Below are 14,612 nucleotides of genomic sequence, written 5' to 3'. Positions count from 1 at the left end.
ACGACGTGAGAGACCAGGTTGTGCTTGTAGCTCTGCTCCCAGTCCCGCACAAGGCATAGCCCGGCATATGGCACAAGGCATAGCGTGTTCCTAGACTTCAGGATTTCAAAAACCAGTAACATTTCCAAATAAACCTGGCAAATTTAGGATATAATTACAACATCATTTTCCAAGATAAATAAAAACCTTGTAACATAGAAATGTCTGAATAACTTTCGGAAAGGCTCATGACGTAAGCTTTATTTTTCTCATTTTGCCTTGGAGGGCTTGGGAACCACCAGTCAGAACAATCCCAGGGATTTACTTTTCAGTGCTTACTACATGCCAGGCCTGTCCTTAAGTACTGGGAATCCAAGGAGGTGTAAAAGCGGCCCTGCCCCAGGAGACAGGGAGATACAGGAGAAAGTATATGTAATTATGGTTTGCTGTGATAGGCACCGTCGCATGGCACACAAGGCATGTTAGGTGAACAGAGAGGAGGAGCTCACTCACAAGAGTGGCTTTTGTTTTTACTGGTGTAGAATAGAAGGGGAGGGAGGGCTCAGGGGGTCCTTCCAAGGGTCCTGATTTTCACCCTCCTATGTGAAAGGAGGTGTAGGGGAAGCACTTGCCAAGAGCTGGTGCTTAGATGTCAGATAGAAGGGGATTTCAGTGACCCTGATCTGTCACTGGTGAAATGCAGTAAGTTTCTAAGTCTTTAAGATTCTTTCTTTAACTCTGAAATTGGGATAATAGCAGTAACTATTTCATATGGTTGTCGTAAAAATTAAAATATGGTAATACATAAAGCACCCTCCTCACTCTGGCCTGCAGATCATTAAGAATGTGAAGCAGACAGAGCAGTGTGTGCAAGGGCCCTGAGGCAGTCAAGAGCAGAGCCACTCTAGGGACAGGATGTGCAGGGCAAGGCTGGAATAAAGGGGGCAGGGTCCAGGCTTTCTGTGCCCAGTGCATGCATTTGAATGTGTTGTATCCAGCAGGCACTGGGAAACCACAGAAGCATATTAAGCTAGGAAGTAACATCTCAGATTTGTGATTAGGAAAATGGCTCTGCCAGCAGCATGGAAATGAGTAGAAGGGAGACAAGACTCATGTCAGGAAGATCAAGTTGGAGGCTATTTGCAGGATACTGGCAAGCTCTGCCAAGGGTATGAATCAGGAAAATCGAGTTGAGAAGGAAGGGAAGTGTGCAAATTTATTCTGGACCACCAGCGAGGGTGTCCTTATTAGGGAGCAGAGAGCATTCTGAGTTCATCATGTCTTACAAAATGAACTTGATGTCCCACTTACTCTTTGTATTAATGGACAGGGCGTGAGATTGAGAGCCACCGCATCTCTCCTCTAGTCCCTTCTTTGACCCTAATGTGCTGTGGATTCTTGGGCCCATCCTTTTCTTGTAAAATGAGACCTTTAAAAAGATGACCCCAGTTCTAATGTGGATTGTATTCAGATTAAATTTGGGGATGAAGGGGGCCTGTATATTATGAAGTCCAGGACCCATCTGGAGGACCTTGGGAAGGACACTTACTATACCTGGTCATGGAGTTCTTATACCTGTAAAATGGGTCCAATGATAACTTTTCTCCCTTTGACACATGCTCATACTGAAGATAAATGCAGTCAGACACATCTTTGACAAATATGTGAAATTATACAAATATATGGCATTGCTATATTCATGGTCAGTCTGTAGTTTAAATGCTATGTTGCCAAAAAAATGGGATGAATCAGGACTTCCATATTCCCAAAGTGTTGAGTTATAAGTAATTGAGTCTTTGATTTCTTAAAGTCTTTGCACCGGAGATGCTGAAGATGATAGATTCTGGAAGGTATTGGGTCATTCAAAATGATAAGAAAATCTACCCCTTCTGATAGAGGTCTTATTCTCTGTTAGAGATGAGTATTCTTGTCTTGGACTTTCAAAAAAGGTTAGAAAATAAATCCTGGTAGGGCTGCTGTGGTATTGATTTATTTTCTCACCTTCTGTTCATTATTGATAAAAAGTAGCATTGGCTTAGGAATTCTCCTTTCAAATAGTCGTAACCAAAAAAAGAAATCTCCTAGGAGCTTGTGATCTAATCATGAAGGTTGAGCATTGAAATTTTGGTATACACAGGCAGAGGTCATCATTCACACCCCCGTTCCCTGGGCCTGCTTCCTTTGATATGTCTTATTTATAGAAAACAAATGAATTTCTCCATAAACCATAGTCACTTCTTTTTAAAATAAACCCTGCTTGATTTCATTTGGTTTTATACTCTGGGAGTGCAGCTAATGCTATCAACTTATTTTTTTCTTCTAAAAAATAATAGGGTTCCAAATAGTGAAAAACAGTGTCCATGTATATGAATTCTCTTCTCTTTTTTGAAACTGGAAATGTGACTAGATAATTATTTCTTAAAGAGAGTCATGGTTTTCCACTGAGTAACCTTAAAGCCAACTCTCATAGAAGTGGCTTTGAACTGACAGCCAAGAAAGTGGTCATAGAAAATACCATGAGTACATCCAAAATTGTCACCCCTTAAAGATGAGTGCCTCCCTTGGCAAGAGCATGCAGGCGGGCTTTAGAGGCACTGCTGCCACTCCTGAAGTCACTAGAGAAACACCCTTCCTCTAGACTATTTGGGGGGAAAAATTGAAGAACCTATTTCAAAATACTAGTGCAGAAAATGAATCTTGAGGAAGAAATCTTCTGTTTTTGGAGGATTGAGGAGTCACCCAATGTGTATTCTCTGTTCCCTTCACACTCAGAATCTGTCCCCTAGCTGGAGGGCTTCTCTCAGTCAACCCGGATTCCCAGTATTCTTCGCATCTGGATGGCAGCTTGCTTCTATGGAGCAGACTCTTCCAGAAGACTTCACCCACATAGTTTTCTCTTTTCCTTCATTTCCTAAAGAAACACCTCCCTTCCTGTACATGCTATTGCGTAACCCTAGTGTAGAGCCAGACCCTTGGGAATCTAACGGAAGCTATGGGCTCTCTCCCCAGAAAAATGAGCATGTTCATTCAACAGTACAACACCCTACACACGCCTTCAGCTGACCACACTCTCTGAAGTCCCCAAGCAGGGGCCTCCTAGGGATGTGGAGCCCCAGGACTTCTACTGTGCAGAAAAGAGCATAGACTTCAGATTCACAGATATTCGATGTCAAATGTGACTCTTGTATTTTCTTGTAGTATTTGGAAAATTGTTTAGATATTTGGGCCTCCTTTTCATCCCCCCAATGAATGTGAAGATAATTATAGTTACCTGATGTTTGATGTAAGGTTTGAATGAAATAAAGTGTGTGAAGGCTTCAAGTATAGTGCCACACACACAGTGGGCACTCAATAGAATGCTGATGTTCCTGTTTCTCTCATAAATCATAGCATTAATAACTATAATTACTCTGTTACTTAATATGTACTGGGGACATAATGTTATTTTCATATTCAATTAATATCTTTGAGTACTTACAATTTATCAGGAATGTGATATGTGCTTTTAGATAGATTAAATTACTTAATTAAACTCGTGCTGTTTCCCTAAATAGAATATGCATCACCTGAATGCTGAAGCCATGTCTTCTCTCAGTGCATACACCACCTGTAAGTGCCCTGGGGATTGAGTAATTCTCTCAGAGTAATTGTTAAAGGTAGCATGTTCATTAGAGAACCAAAGGAGGAAGAAGAAACTTGCCACCCAAACTATTATCAGATTGCCTTTTCATGGGATAGGCATTGCTTTTTCCTTTTATTTAGGTAGGTCGTTCTCACCAGGAGAGTCAGTGTTGCGGAAGATAAACCAGATCTCCTAGGACCAGAGCGGGCAGCCACCCCAAGTCCCCCACTTCAGACTGCTAGAAAATCTACATGTTAACTCTTTGTTCTTTGGCATTTCATTTCTTTTCAGTAGAAGTATTTATGAACCACTTTGGTTGGGTTTTCTTTTTTAGACATTTATTTTCCTTAGACTTTGTGCTATATGACATGGGGTAGACATAGACACAATTATTTGGTTAAAAAGTAAAATCTGGCCAGGCGTGGTGGCTCACGCCTGTAATCCCAGCACTTTGGGAGGCCAAGGCAGGTCGAACACCTGAGGTCAGGAGTTCAAGACCATCCTGGCCAACATGGTGAACCCTCGTCTCTACTAAAAATACAAAAATTAGCTGGGCGTGGTGGCAGGTGCCTATAATCCCAGCTACTCAGGAAGCTAAAGCAGGAGAATCACTTGGACCTGGGAGGCGGAGACTGCACTCCAGCCTGGGCAACAGAGTGAGACTCTGTCTAAAAAAAAAAAAAAAAGTAAAATAGTTGATGATAATCCTAGTATTACTAAGAGAGTGACCTCACTGTTCATATTCTTAAAAGCATTTGTTTATGTTTGGGAATTTTGCATTGAAAATGGGTTTTAATTTTTGTAGAATTACCTGAAGCCTCTATCACAAACTTATATAAAAATTGTTCTTTTGAAAATTTAGTTGTCTTTCATAAGAATTTATGTTTTTTAATCAGCTTCTACACTTAATTTTAATAATTCTTAATTTTCCAATCTCTAATAATATATATCTTCCCCCAAGTACATTTTGAATATGAAATAAGAAAATGTATCTAAAATACAGTGTCTTGCATGTAAAAAAGTCTCTTTCAGCTATTAATGCCACTAAGCATTTACCTGGTTATAGTTTAGTGTGGAAAAGGTATACATAAAGGACCATGGATCTTAGGACACCAATATTGAAAAATAAAGAAAAATGGAAATCATATGGAATTATACCATGCTGGGGACATTAATCCATTTGTCAGATTCCCTGAATATCTTAAACTATAAGAGGAGTTGTAATGTTGAACAATTATAGGTAATATTTGCCCAGTCCTTTATGGTGTACATGCTGCTTTCACACCCAGTTCATTTAGTCCTGACAAGAGTTCCATGCAGGAGATATTATTATCATACTGTTGTGCAAATGAGGAACCCAAGACTCACAGCTACAATGACTTGCTCTGGAGTAACAGGTAGTTAGATGGTGCCTTATATTCTTGAGGCTCTTTCAAGCACTCTTTTCTATGATGCTATTCATATATTACTTACAGTACATACCTTTTGGGATAAGATTTGGTGTTCAGAAAATACAAACAGGTTAAACTAGAAAAGTACAGCTTTTTTAATGAAAAACAAGGAAAAAGAGTCATGGCTAAGAGAGAGTCAAGACAAAGAGAAACCTCCTCTGGTTTCTAAGAGAAGAGGCTGTTTCACAGAAGTCATGTTTGAGAATGAGCTGAGTCAACACATCGTATTGTTACTTTGGCCTACTCTGTGCTTCAGATTCTCAAGACTGTGTCTTAATCTCTGTAAGTTAGTCCCAGCTTGCAATGCCTGGGAAAATAGACCCAGCCAATGCCAGGGACCCAGTGACCCAGATGCCCAGACACCTTCACTTCATTAGAGAAGGAGCAGAGTCCTGGAAAATCTAAGCAGGGAAGCCTGGCACCTCTAAGAGTAAAAGGCCTCCCAGAGAGGACATGGATGAAAGGAGGACCACCTTCCAATGCCATTCTCCAAAGCAGGAAACATCCAAATAAAGGATATTGATTTTCAGGACCCCATCCCTTCACGAGTGCTTATCCAACTGGTATATCCTCTCCTGTCTCTTAATCTGACAGCCAAGACCTTGTATAGGTTGAGTATCCTTTATCTAAAATGCTTGGGGCCAGAAGTGTTTTGAATTTCAGATTTTTTTTTTATTTTGGAATATTTATATCATACCTCTTGGTTGAACCTTGCAGATACAAAAATCTGGAGTCCAGTGAGTATTTCCTTTGAGTGTCATGTGAGCGCTCAAAAAGTTTTAGATTTTGGAGCATTTCAGATTTCAGGTTTTTGAAACTGGGGAATACTTAACCTGTACTCTCTGTCCTTGCTCCACCCCTACCAGACCCTCCCCACAGGAATGAATTTAGATCTGAAAACTTCCGTGTGCACCAGTGTAGCTGCATTATGTCCCAGTAGGGCTTCAACTTAGAAATGATTTCTGAACATGCCAAGGGAGTCATTGTGTGTGTGTGTGTGTGTGTGTGTGTACATATTTGTATATGTGTGTCTAAAGTAAGCCTAAACTTTACAGTATACACAACATACTATATTTAAGTAATAAACTCAGATACTCAGATTAAAGTCATCCTAGGGAGCTCAGAGTGCCCGCTGGATTGCTGTATTCCTTCTGATATAAGCTCCCACACCATAGGGAAAGGTGGTAAACTGACGTCCCTTGGGATAGACCCAACAGCAGGTCACATTAGGAGGGTATCCATGGAATCACCAAAATAGAATGTAGAAACCAGAGTTCCCAGCCCTTCAGAGTACACCCCAACCAAGCTACTCTGCCACCCATTTGGATGTGTAACCACAGCTCTGCCCATGGGAGCCCTGAGACTCATCTCATCCTCAAATATGACTTCCTCTGTGAAACAGCTTCTCCTTTAGAAACCCAAGGAGAGGAGATTTCTCATTGTCTTGACTCTCTGTTAGCCATGACTCTCTTTCCTTTTTATCAGTCAATCAAAAAAAAAGCTATACTTCTCTAGTATAACCTGTTTGTATTTTCTGAACACCAAATATTGAAGGGGACATTTCTTTGCTTTGTCTATCCAAGAGCAAACGATAAGCTATCTCCAACAAATGTTCTGGGTGGGATGGCTTATAATTAATCTACTTCTTGCCTCTACCTTTATGTTACTATTTCACTTTTACTCTCCTACTCCCCCTACTTCCACTGTTGATTTGCATTCTCTAATAGTGCATAATAACTAGTTATTTTATTGAATGAGATAAAATAATAAAAAATAAGCTGTATATGAATTAATTTAGCTATATCCCGAGTACTGTGGTAATAGCAATGTATATTTTGTATTCACTGACGAGCTGCTTGAAAAATTTGGAGAGTAATCTGTCATGCAGAATATGGATGAGAGGCCTTTCCAAGTGAAACTCTAGGTCCAGTTAAAAATAACTGTGGTGTCTACTAGGTGACCATCTGTGTGATGATGGACCAATTCACTTCGCAGGTCCCCCTAAACCAGAAGACACTCGCATGAATTCTTATCAACCTTGGAGTGGGGCAGTAAGCATCACATCATTAGGCCATAATGAGATGAAACACTTGTTTTCTAGGTTCCATGGGACTAGACTTGTACTCTATTTCTACACAGTGTCCACAGTCATTGTTCTAGAGGTCCCTGCTTGAGAGGTGACACAGCTAGAATCCTAGGATTTTCAAGTAATTAACTTTGGTTCATGTTAGAATGATGCTCAAAAATATCTGATGATATCAGTCAATCCACTGAGATAACCTTTTGAAGAGATAGAATTCCACAGCTAATATTTGGACATACTTTTAAATGTGTTTGTTTCTATCTGTTATGAGTTTCAAAGGCTTGGCATATCTTCTACTCAGGTACTCTGACAGTAAAATCACATACAGGACAGAGTTTTAGGGGGAAGCCCAATCCATGCAAGTCTCCTTTGACACATTCATAGCACAAAACTAGGAAAATTAAGAATATTTAGCTTCCATTAAAGCACTTTGTATGAAAATCAGTACTCCTAAAAACAGTAAAATCATCTTCTTACAAGAAGTGACTCCAGGCTTAATCTGAAATTGTGCGTTAATCTGGAAACAGATCATTTCCTAGAGACCCAGGAGGGGTAGTGAGTGCTGCCCAGTGGCAGGGATGGACTCTATCAGCCCAACCTTTAATTCGGCAGAACCTACCTCACACAAGGTTTTGCTCAAAAATATCTTAAAAGGAAATGTGCATAAAGGCAGGGAAGGAATGGAAGAATGACAGAAAGGACAAAGAACAATTTTTGAGAAGAGAGAAATATGATGTTTGCTTTCCAGCGTGTGTGTATGTGTGTGCATGTGCGTGCATGCCCAAATATATTCCTACATCTCAAGGTGGGAGATGTCTAGGATGGGTCCAGTCCGGCCTTCTGCCCCACACATAACTCATTTTTCCAATGATGTTAAGGGCTGATAATAGTGTTTTTCTACTTAACTATCACCAGCGAGAGAAAACTCACTATCTCACTAGGCAAGTCACTTAATATTCAGACAACTATAATGGTTAGAATATTTTTCTCATCATTTCTCTGTTAGTCTTGTCTTTCCTAGCACAACATACAGCTTATTATAATCCGTCTTTCAGAGCCTAATCCTACACAAGCATTTGAAGGCTATTAGGATAATCATGTAGATGACGATGATGATGGTAACTATCATCATCAATAGTAAAAGTACGTATTTTTTCTTGAGCACTTCCTGTAAGTGCTGTGCTAAGCATTTTATACTTTTATCTCATTAATTCTCACAACTCGATGAAATAGATCCTTTTCAAAAGTTTATTTTACAGATAAGGAAACTGAGGGTTACAGAGATGAAATCTCTTGGCCTGGATAGCAGAGGTAGTAGAAAACAGCTGGGATTAAACACCGGCCGTCTAACAAAGGATAGACTACTTAAACAGTCTGTCTTCTGGTTTCATGTTAGTGATTTATATCGGGGAGTATGTCTGCAAATGTGTGTTTTCCCAGTGGAGGATTACGGAGACCAGATTCCACCACTTGCTACATATTCTCATGCACAGAGTCATCCTTTTAGTACATTCTTCTCTCGCCACATCTTGCTTAGAGTGGTGTGTTTTTTAAAATTCCTTGTATCAACATAAATATTGTTAGAAACTATAGCCATAGAAAATTGAAGCCCAGCAGTTTCCTTGCACCAGTTAAGTAATTTTTCAAATTGATCCTTCACAAACTGAGATATCTGAGGCACAAGAGTTCACTTACAGAGAGTTAGAGGAATGTCTTCCCTAGAGCACAGTGCCCAGCATCTAATTGCTCATCCGTAAATATGTGTTGAATGAATGTGTGGATTGGTGACTTGCCTAAGAAGATAGTTTAATGTCTAGAGCTGAGAGCAGTAGAAATTTTCTGTTTATTAAAAAAAAAAAAAAAAAAAAAAAAAAAAAAAAAAAAACCTACATGTTAGCTATTCTTTTTGTTAGGCTGCTGATATGTAATAGGTTTGTATTTTTCTGTTGATTTGACTCACCTTTGCAAATATCTTAGGCTGCAATTTTACGGAGAGTAACTTTTTGGGCATTATGGCTTTTCATTGTTAAGCTTCCAGAAGTATCCAATGTCATTACCATTGAAATATCAGATCACAAGATCCTCTAAGTTGCCAGGGGCCACTCCTCTGAGAAATCTGGCCTCTTACACAAGTTAAGAGGAGTTCCTGGCAATGTAAATCTATGTTTTCTAAACTCTATTCCTCATGAGCTTTCAGGAACTTACTTTTTTAGACAGTTATTTTTAAAATGCCCTCTTTGTTGTCTTGTCCCCTGATGTGACATGTTCCACATCTATCTAAAGGAAACAAAGCAAAGCTGAAACGTTTGTTGTAAGGATCCAGGGGATTAGGAAAAGTGGAAGGGAGGCACTCTGGAGAATATTCCTAAACTTTGTCTCCTATAACGAAAATACCTGATTCTTTTCATAGACTATTATTTATGTTTTTTTCTTAATATGGTGAACGAGATATGGACTGCATGTGTATTCTCAAGAGAGAGCTTGTAACACTTCTATCATTGTCATACTTTGTACGACTTAGGCCACATGTCCCTAAGTTTTAGAGACCCAGCACCTCAGAGATATTTATCTGTCACCAATTCAGAAATGAGTTGCTACGTTATTGCTCAGCCCCTGGGTTGGAGATGCTCCTGGTATTCAAAGGTAGCGATGGGGGGCCCAGAGTTATTCATGCAAGTCTATTTTTTTTTTTATGTTGCTAATGGTATTTGGTTTTGTGTTGCCTTTCCTAGGTTTGCTGGGATGGGAAACCTGCTCAAAGTCCTTACCAGGGAAATTGAAAACTATCCACACTTTTTCCTGGATTTTGAAAGTAAGTTCCAAAAATTATAATAATGGAAACTTTTTTACATTCCTTATAGTTTGTTGATAAGGAAGTTATAACATAAAGATTTTATATCATAGTTGAATCAAATCCAAAGGTCACTGTATTAGCCTGTTCTCATGCTGCTAATAAAGACATGCCTGGGACTGGATAATTTATAAAGGAAAGAGGTTTAATTGACTCACGATTCCACATGGCTCAGGAGGCCTCACAGTCATAGTGGAAGAGCAGGGGACGCCTTACATGGCGGCAGGCAAGAGAGAGCTTGTGTAGGGGAACTCCCCTTTATAAAACCATCAGCGTGAAACTCCTATTCACTGTCATGAGAACAGTATGGGAAAGACCCATCTCCATGATTCAGTTACCGCCCATCAGGTCCCTCCCACAACACGTGGGAATTATGGGAGCTACAATTCAAGTTGAAATTTGAGTGGGGACACAGCCAAATTATATCAGTCATTATGCATTTTTTTCTGAAATCATTTCTAATGTCATTTTCCTTCTTTTTTTCCCTAATTTTTAAGAAACCCAATGGAAAATGTGTTTAATATACCCATGGTTTTCTTTGATTTTAGAAGTAATCAACTTTTGTAGCTCTAGCATAAACAGAGGACATTTTAGTCTTTGCTTTCCTTTTGAAGGTCGTAAGCCCACAATTATTAAGTACATACAAAAGAAAAAAGATGTGAAGAAAACATCACGTATTTTTCCTTAAAATGTTTATGAATTACTGTATCACGTTCCAAAGAAAATACTAAGGACAGTAATTTACAAAGATTCATATAAAACAAATATTGCTAAATGTGAAAGAAAATCATGATCAATACCAGAAATAAGGCTTATAGAATATTTTTAGTCACTTCCTTTTTTCTTTATGTATTATTTGATTGTACAAATCATTTCAGGATTTTGACATATATCTCTTTTATCCTAAAAGTTATGATTCTCTTATCAAAAACTTGAATTTTTTCTCAGGTGAAATGGCTTAAGAATCATGACTGAAAAAAGACAGAGACTTTTTCTTATTTTTTGATTGACTATATTGACAAACGAGAATGCGCACATGAATGAGGAACGTTTATGTCTGCTCAAACTAAGCTCGTGTTTCTTCCATAACTCTCATGTTCACCCCTTTTCGAAATTCCAATTTCACAATAGCAAGCACGGGTAAATGTCTTTTTTACCCAGTGATCACCATCTGTTGCAAACTCTAATGTGCTTTAAACTTTAATTTTTCTTTTTTTTTGAGATGGAGTCTTGCTCTGTCACCCAGGCTGGAGTGCAGTGGCAGGATCTCGGCTCACTGCAAGCTCTGCCTCCCGGGTTCACGCCATTCTCATGCCTCAGCCTCCCGAGTAGGTGGGACTACAGGCGCCCGCCACCAATTTTTTGTATTTTTACTAGAGATGGGGTTTCACCGTATTAGCCAGGATGGTCTCGATCTTCTGACCTCGTGATCCGCCCACCTCGGCCTCTGAAAGTGCTGGGATTACAGGTGTGAGCCACCGCGCCCGGCCTAAACTTTAATTTTTTCAAGTATTTTATCTCTATTAAAAATAATAATTGGAACTTCCTTGCATATAGATTAAACCTTCTAGCAGAATTCTGCTAAGGAAATGCTATAAGAGTCTTTGAAGGTGCACTAAACCAAAAGCATAAGCTCCGTATGTGTATTTTTTTTTTTTGGGGGGTCTTTGTCAGGTTTTAAATAGCTACTTGAAAAGGAAAATTGTCCCCAAAGCTTATATGTTCTGAAAGCACATTTAATCTAGTTTATAGTCAATGAAAGATGCCTTGCTTCTGATTTAACTCAGCGTGCTATGTTGTTGTTATTGTTTGGCTTGGTTTGGTTTGGTAAGGGGTTTAACTAGAGGCAGAGCGAGTTGATGTATCAAACAAATGGGCTTTTTTACTGGTTTACCTTTTGGTATTCCTCTAAAAAAAAGTACACACACACATACACATACACAAGATAATTTATATATTTTATATATATGTTTAACACATATATGTTGTTAAAAAATGGTTTATTAAATTTTTTAAAAATTACAAAACAAATTATCTATAATCTTACCACCCTTCTTTTACTATTTACATGTTTAATTGTTCCCCTCCATTTCTTATCAGATGCATTTTACATTGTTGCATTCAGTGTGTACAAAGGCCAAAATAGTGGTAACATGTCCCATTTATTCACAACTGTGGGGGTGTATAAAAGCCTGGGAGTAGGAGACTAATGTGCTTGTTATGTTTTGGAAACCCTAAATTCCATATGCATCTGTGCATGCTCATGCGTACCTCCCAGAATTCAGTGGCCCCACTTGCCTGTTTAGCTGTTCTTGGAGTCTCAGCTTTCCATGCTTCCGGAAAGACCAGTGTTGAATTCTTGGTCAAGTCTAATCTCAAAAGCCTTTAAAGTGATCCAAGTAGAATTTGCAGGTATTTAAAACTGGTTTTCAACTGGTATTCTCCTGAGCATCAGATTTCTGAGTTTGTGTTTGGAAACTCTGTCCCCCACTACCATAGCATGTAGGGAGGCATTGAGAGGGGCTTCTGTGCGCCCCCACCCACCACTACCAGAGTACTCTGCTTTGCCCAGTCTGGTACTTTGAATATTTTCTTAATGTTTTATGTAAAGAAAGGTCATGGTGGCTAAACAGAGCATTTAGAAGTCTCAAATTTTGATGATAGTTTATGGTACTAAAACTCCATTTGTCGATGTAATTTCCTCAAGAGGAAGAAGTGTGGACTGGATTCCCATGCCTGGTGGCTTATTACTGGGACTAGAGCTATAGTATTTAAGGAAGATATAGAACTATAAATTTATAAACATATGTAAAATCCTGCTTATTTTCTCATCAGTCCTATGGAGAAGATTAACTTTATTCCACTGAGACTCTGAGAAGATAAATAAGTAGGGTAAAGTCACACAGGAAATGACTAGGAAATCAAGATGGGAACACGGATCTCTTCGGCTCTCCTCCTCCCCTGGTTTTACTTCCCCTAAATGCTCACCACCAGCAGCTGCCTAGAAGAGCTACAGCAATTGCTCTATCCCTGACCAGAGACGGATATCTTAGTTGTCTGCAAACTAAGGCATTTCATGGAAAAGAAAATTATCTTGAAAATCCTATTTCCTAAAGAATTTTCAAGAAATGATGATGGGCCAGAGGGGTAGGGGAGGTGGGCTGCTATCATGATTTCTCCTTCAGTCTCTGGATTTCAATTCAGTCCACTAAGGGCATGTTGAGTATGGTTGTGAGTGTACTTGTAAGTTACTCAGTGTTAGGGACACAGAAGTAAACAAGAGCAGTCATTGCCTAATGAAGTCTCAGGTTAGAGTGGAGGACAATATAGTCACTCAGATTAAGATGAAATAAATAAAGGACTTACAAAAGCACAGAGTGGCATGAGAGTAAGGAAGGAAAAAGAGCATACATCTAGTTTCAGGAAACAGAAGGCCATGGAAGGAATTGGAGAAATCTCTTGCAAGAGGTGACATTTGGAATGGGCTTTAAAGAATGAGTGATTTTTCTACGGGCACAGATAGGGAGAGTTTTTTTAGCAGATGGAAACAGTATGATTAAAGGCATGGAAACTGGAATAGGAAGGGCCTGTATGAAGAACAGCAAGAGGTCCAATTTAGACAAAACACCAAATGCTTGCTGGAGAGAAACGGGGAATGAAATGGAAGGCTGGCTTGGGTTAGACCACGGAAGGCAAGGCTGCCAAGCTTAGGAGCTTAGGGCTAGATGTCCAGGACTGGGACTCACCTCCAAAGAGAATAGCTGACATCCCTGAGAGAAAACCAGAGAACTGAGAAGATGGGAACATTAGGTGTGCTTATGTTAAAGGGGGCTTGAGCAGTCTGAGAATCTATGAGAGAGGTCAGACTGTAGAAGAAGGAGGACATCTTATTAAATTGAAATTCCTGGAGGCAGGGTCCGGGCCCACTTCAGTTTTGTGACTCAGCACTTAACCCATGAATGAACCTCAATAACAGATGCTGATCCCATGAGGGAACAGAGTGAAGTGGGCTCTATCCAGGCAGTCACAAGAGCACAGGTGATCAAGAAGGAGGGAGTGTAAATGGATTCAATGCTGCAGAGCTGTCAAGAAGAATGAAGTTTGAGAAGGGACTGATAAATTAGGCAGTGAGCTGTCCAGTCACTAGTGGCCACTAGGGGAGCAGATTTCGAAATTGTTTCTTTGAATATAGAGGCTGGGCTGTAAAGAGTTAAGGAGGAAGAGGTGGCGGGAAGGAGGAAGGCTGAATAGCATGTAGTAACAACTTTAATGAATTTGGCACCTCTACTTTGAGTGTTAAATATTCTTTTTGAAGTTAGTGATAGAATATAATTGAACTGGGTCAAATAGATATAATTAAGCTGGGTCAAAACACAATACAAAATTAGACACATCTGTCCTTAGGTTTTCCTGTTGCATAGATCTGATTTAAATTCTCATCTGACCATTACAATGCATTCTATAAACTTGGTATTCACATTTCTCTACAACCACTTAACATCTTCTTTATTGTTGTTTTTCATCCCTCTACTTCTTTTTGTTCTCTCTCTACTTCCTTGCCATGTCTCCATGTGCAAGTCTTTGAAGTCTGGGAGACAGGGAGGCATTAAAGATTGATGCAGCAAA

General features: G+C 39.5%; 1 protein-coding gene across 2 annotated transcripts in view; it reads left to right on the top strand.

Annotated features, from left to right (window-relative positions):
* The window catches only part of FAM49A (family with sequence similarity 49, member A), a 110,915-nt gene that overhangs the window by 63,136 nt on the left and 33,167 nt on the right, over positions 1–14,612 (top strand). For both annotated transcript variants that reach the window (XM_011942069.1, XM_011942070.1), the window contains one exon: positions 9,868–9,947. In XM_011942069.1, the coding sequence (XP_011797459.1) occupies positions 9,878–9,947 (70 nt within the window). In that variant the 5' untranslated portion in view covers positions 9,868–9,877. The remainder of the gene's footprint in view (positions 1–9,867; positions 9,948–14,612) is intronic.

This window comes from Colobus angolensis, unplaced genomic scaffold, assembly GCF_000951035.1.
Source record: "Colobus angolensis palliatus isolate OR3802 unplaced genomic scaffold, Cang.pa_1.0 Scaffold205, whole genome shotgun sequence".
In the NCBI taxonomy this organism is placed as follows: Eukaryota; Metazoa; Chordata; class Mammalia; order Primates; family Cercopithecidae; genus Colobus; species Colobus angolensis.
Note: the sequence above shows the minus strand (reverse complement) of the source record. Positions and strands in the feature narration are given on the sequence as shown.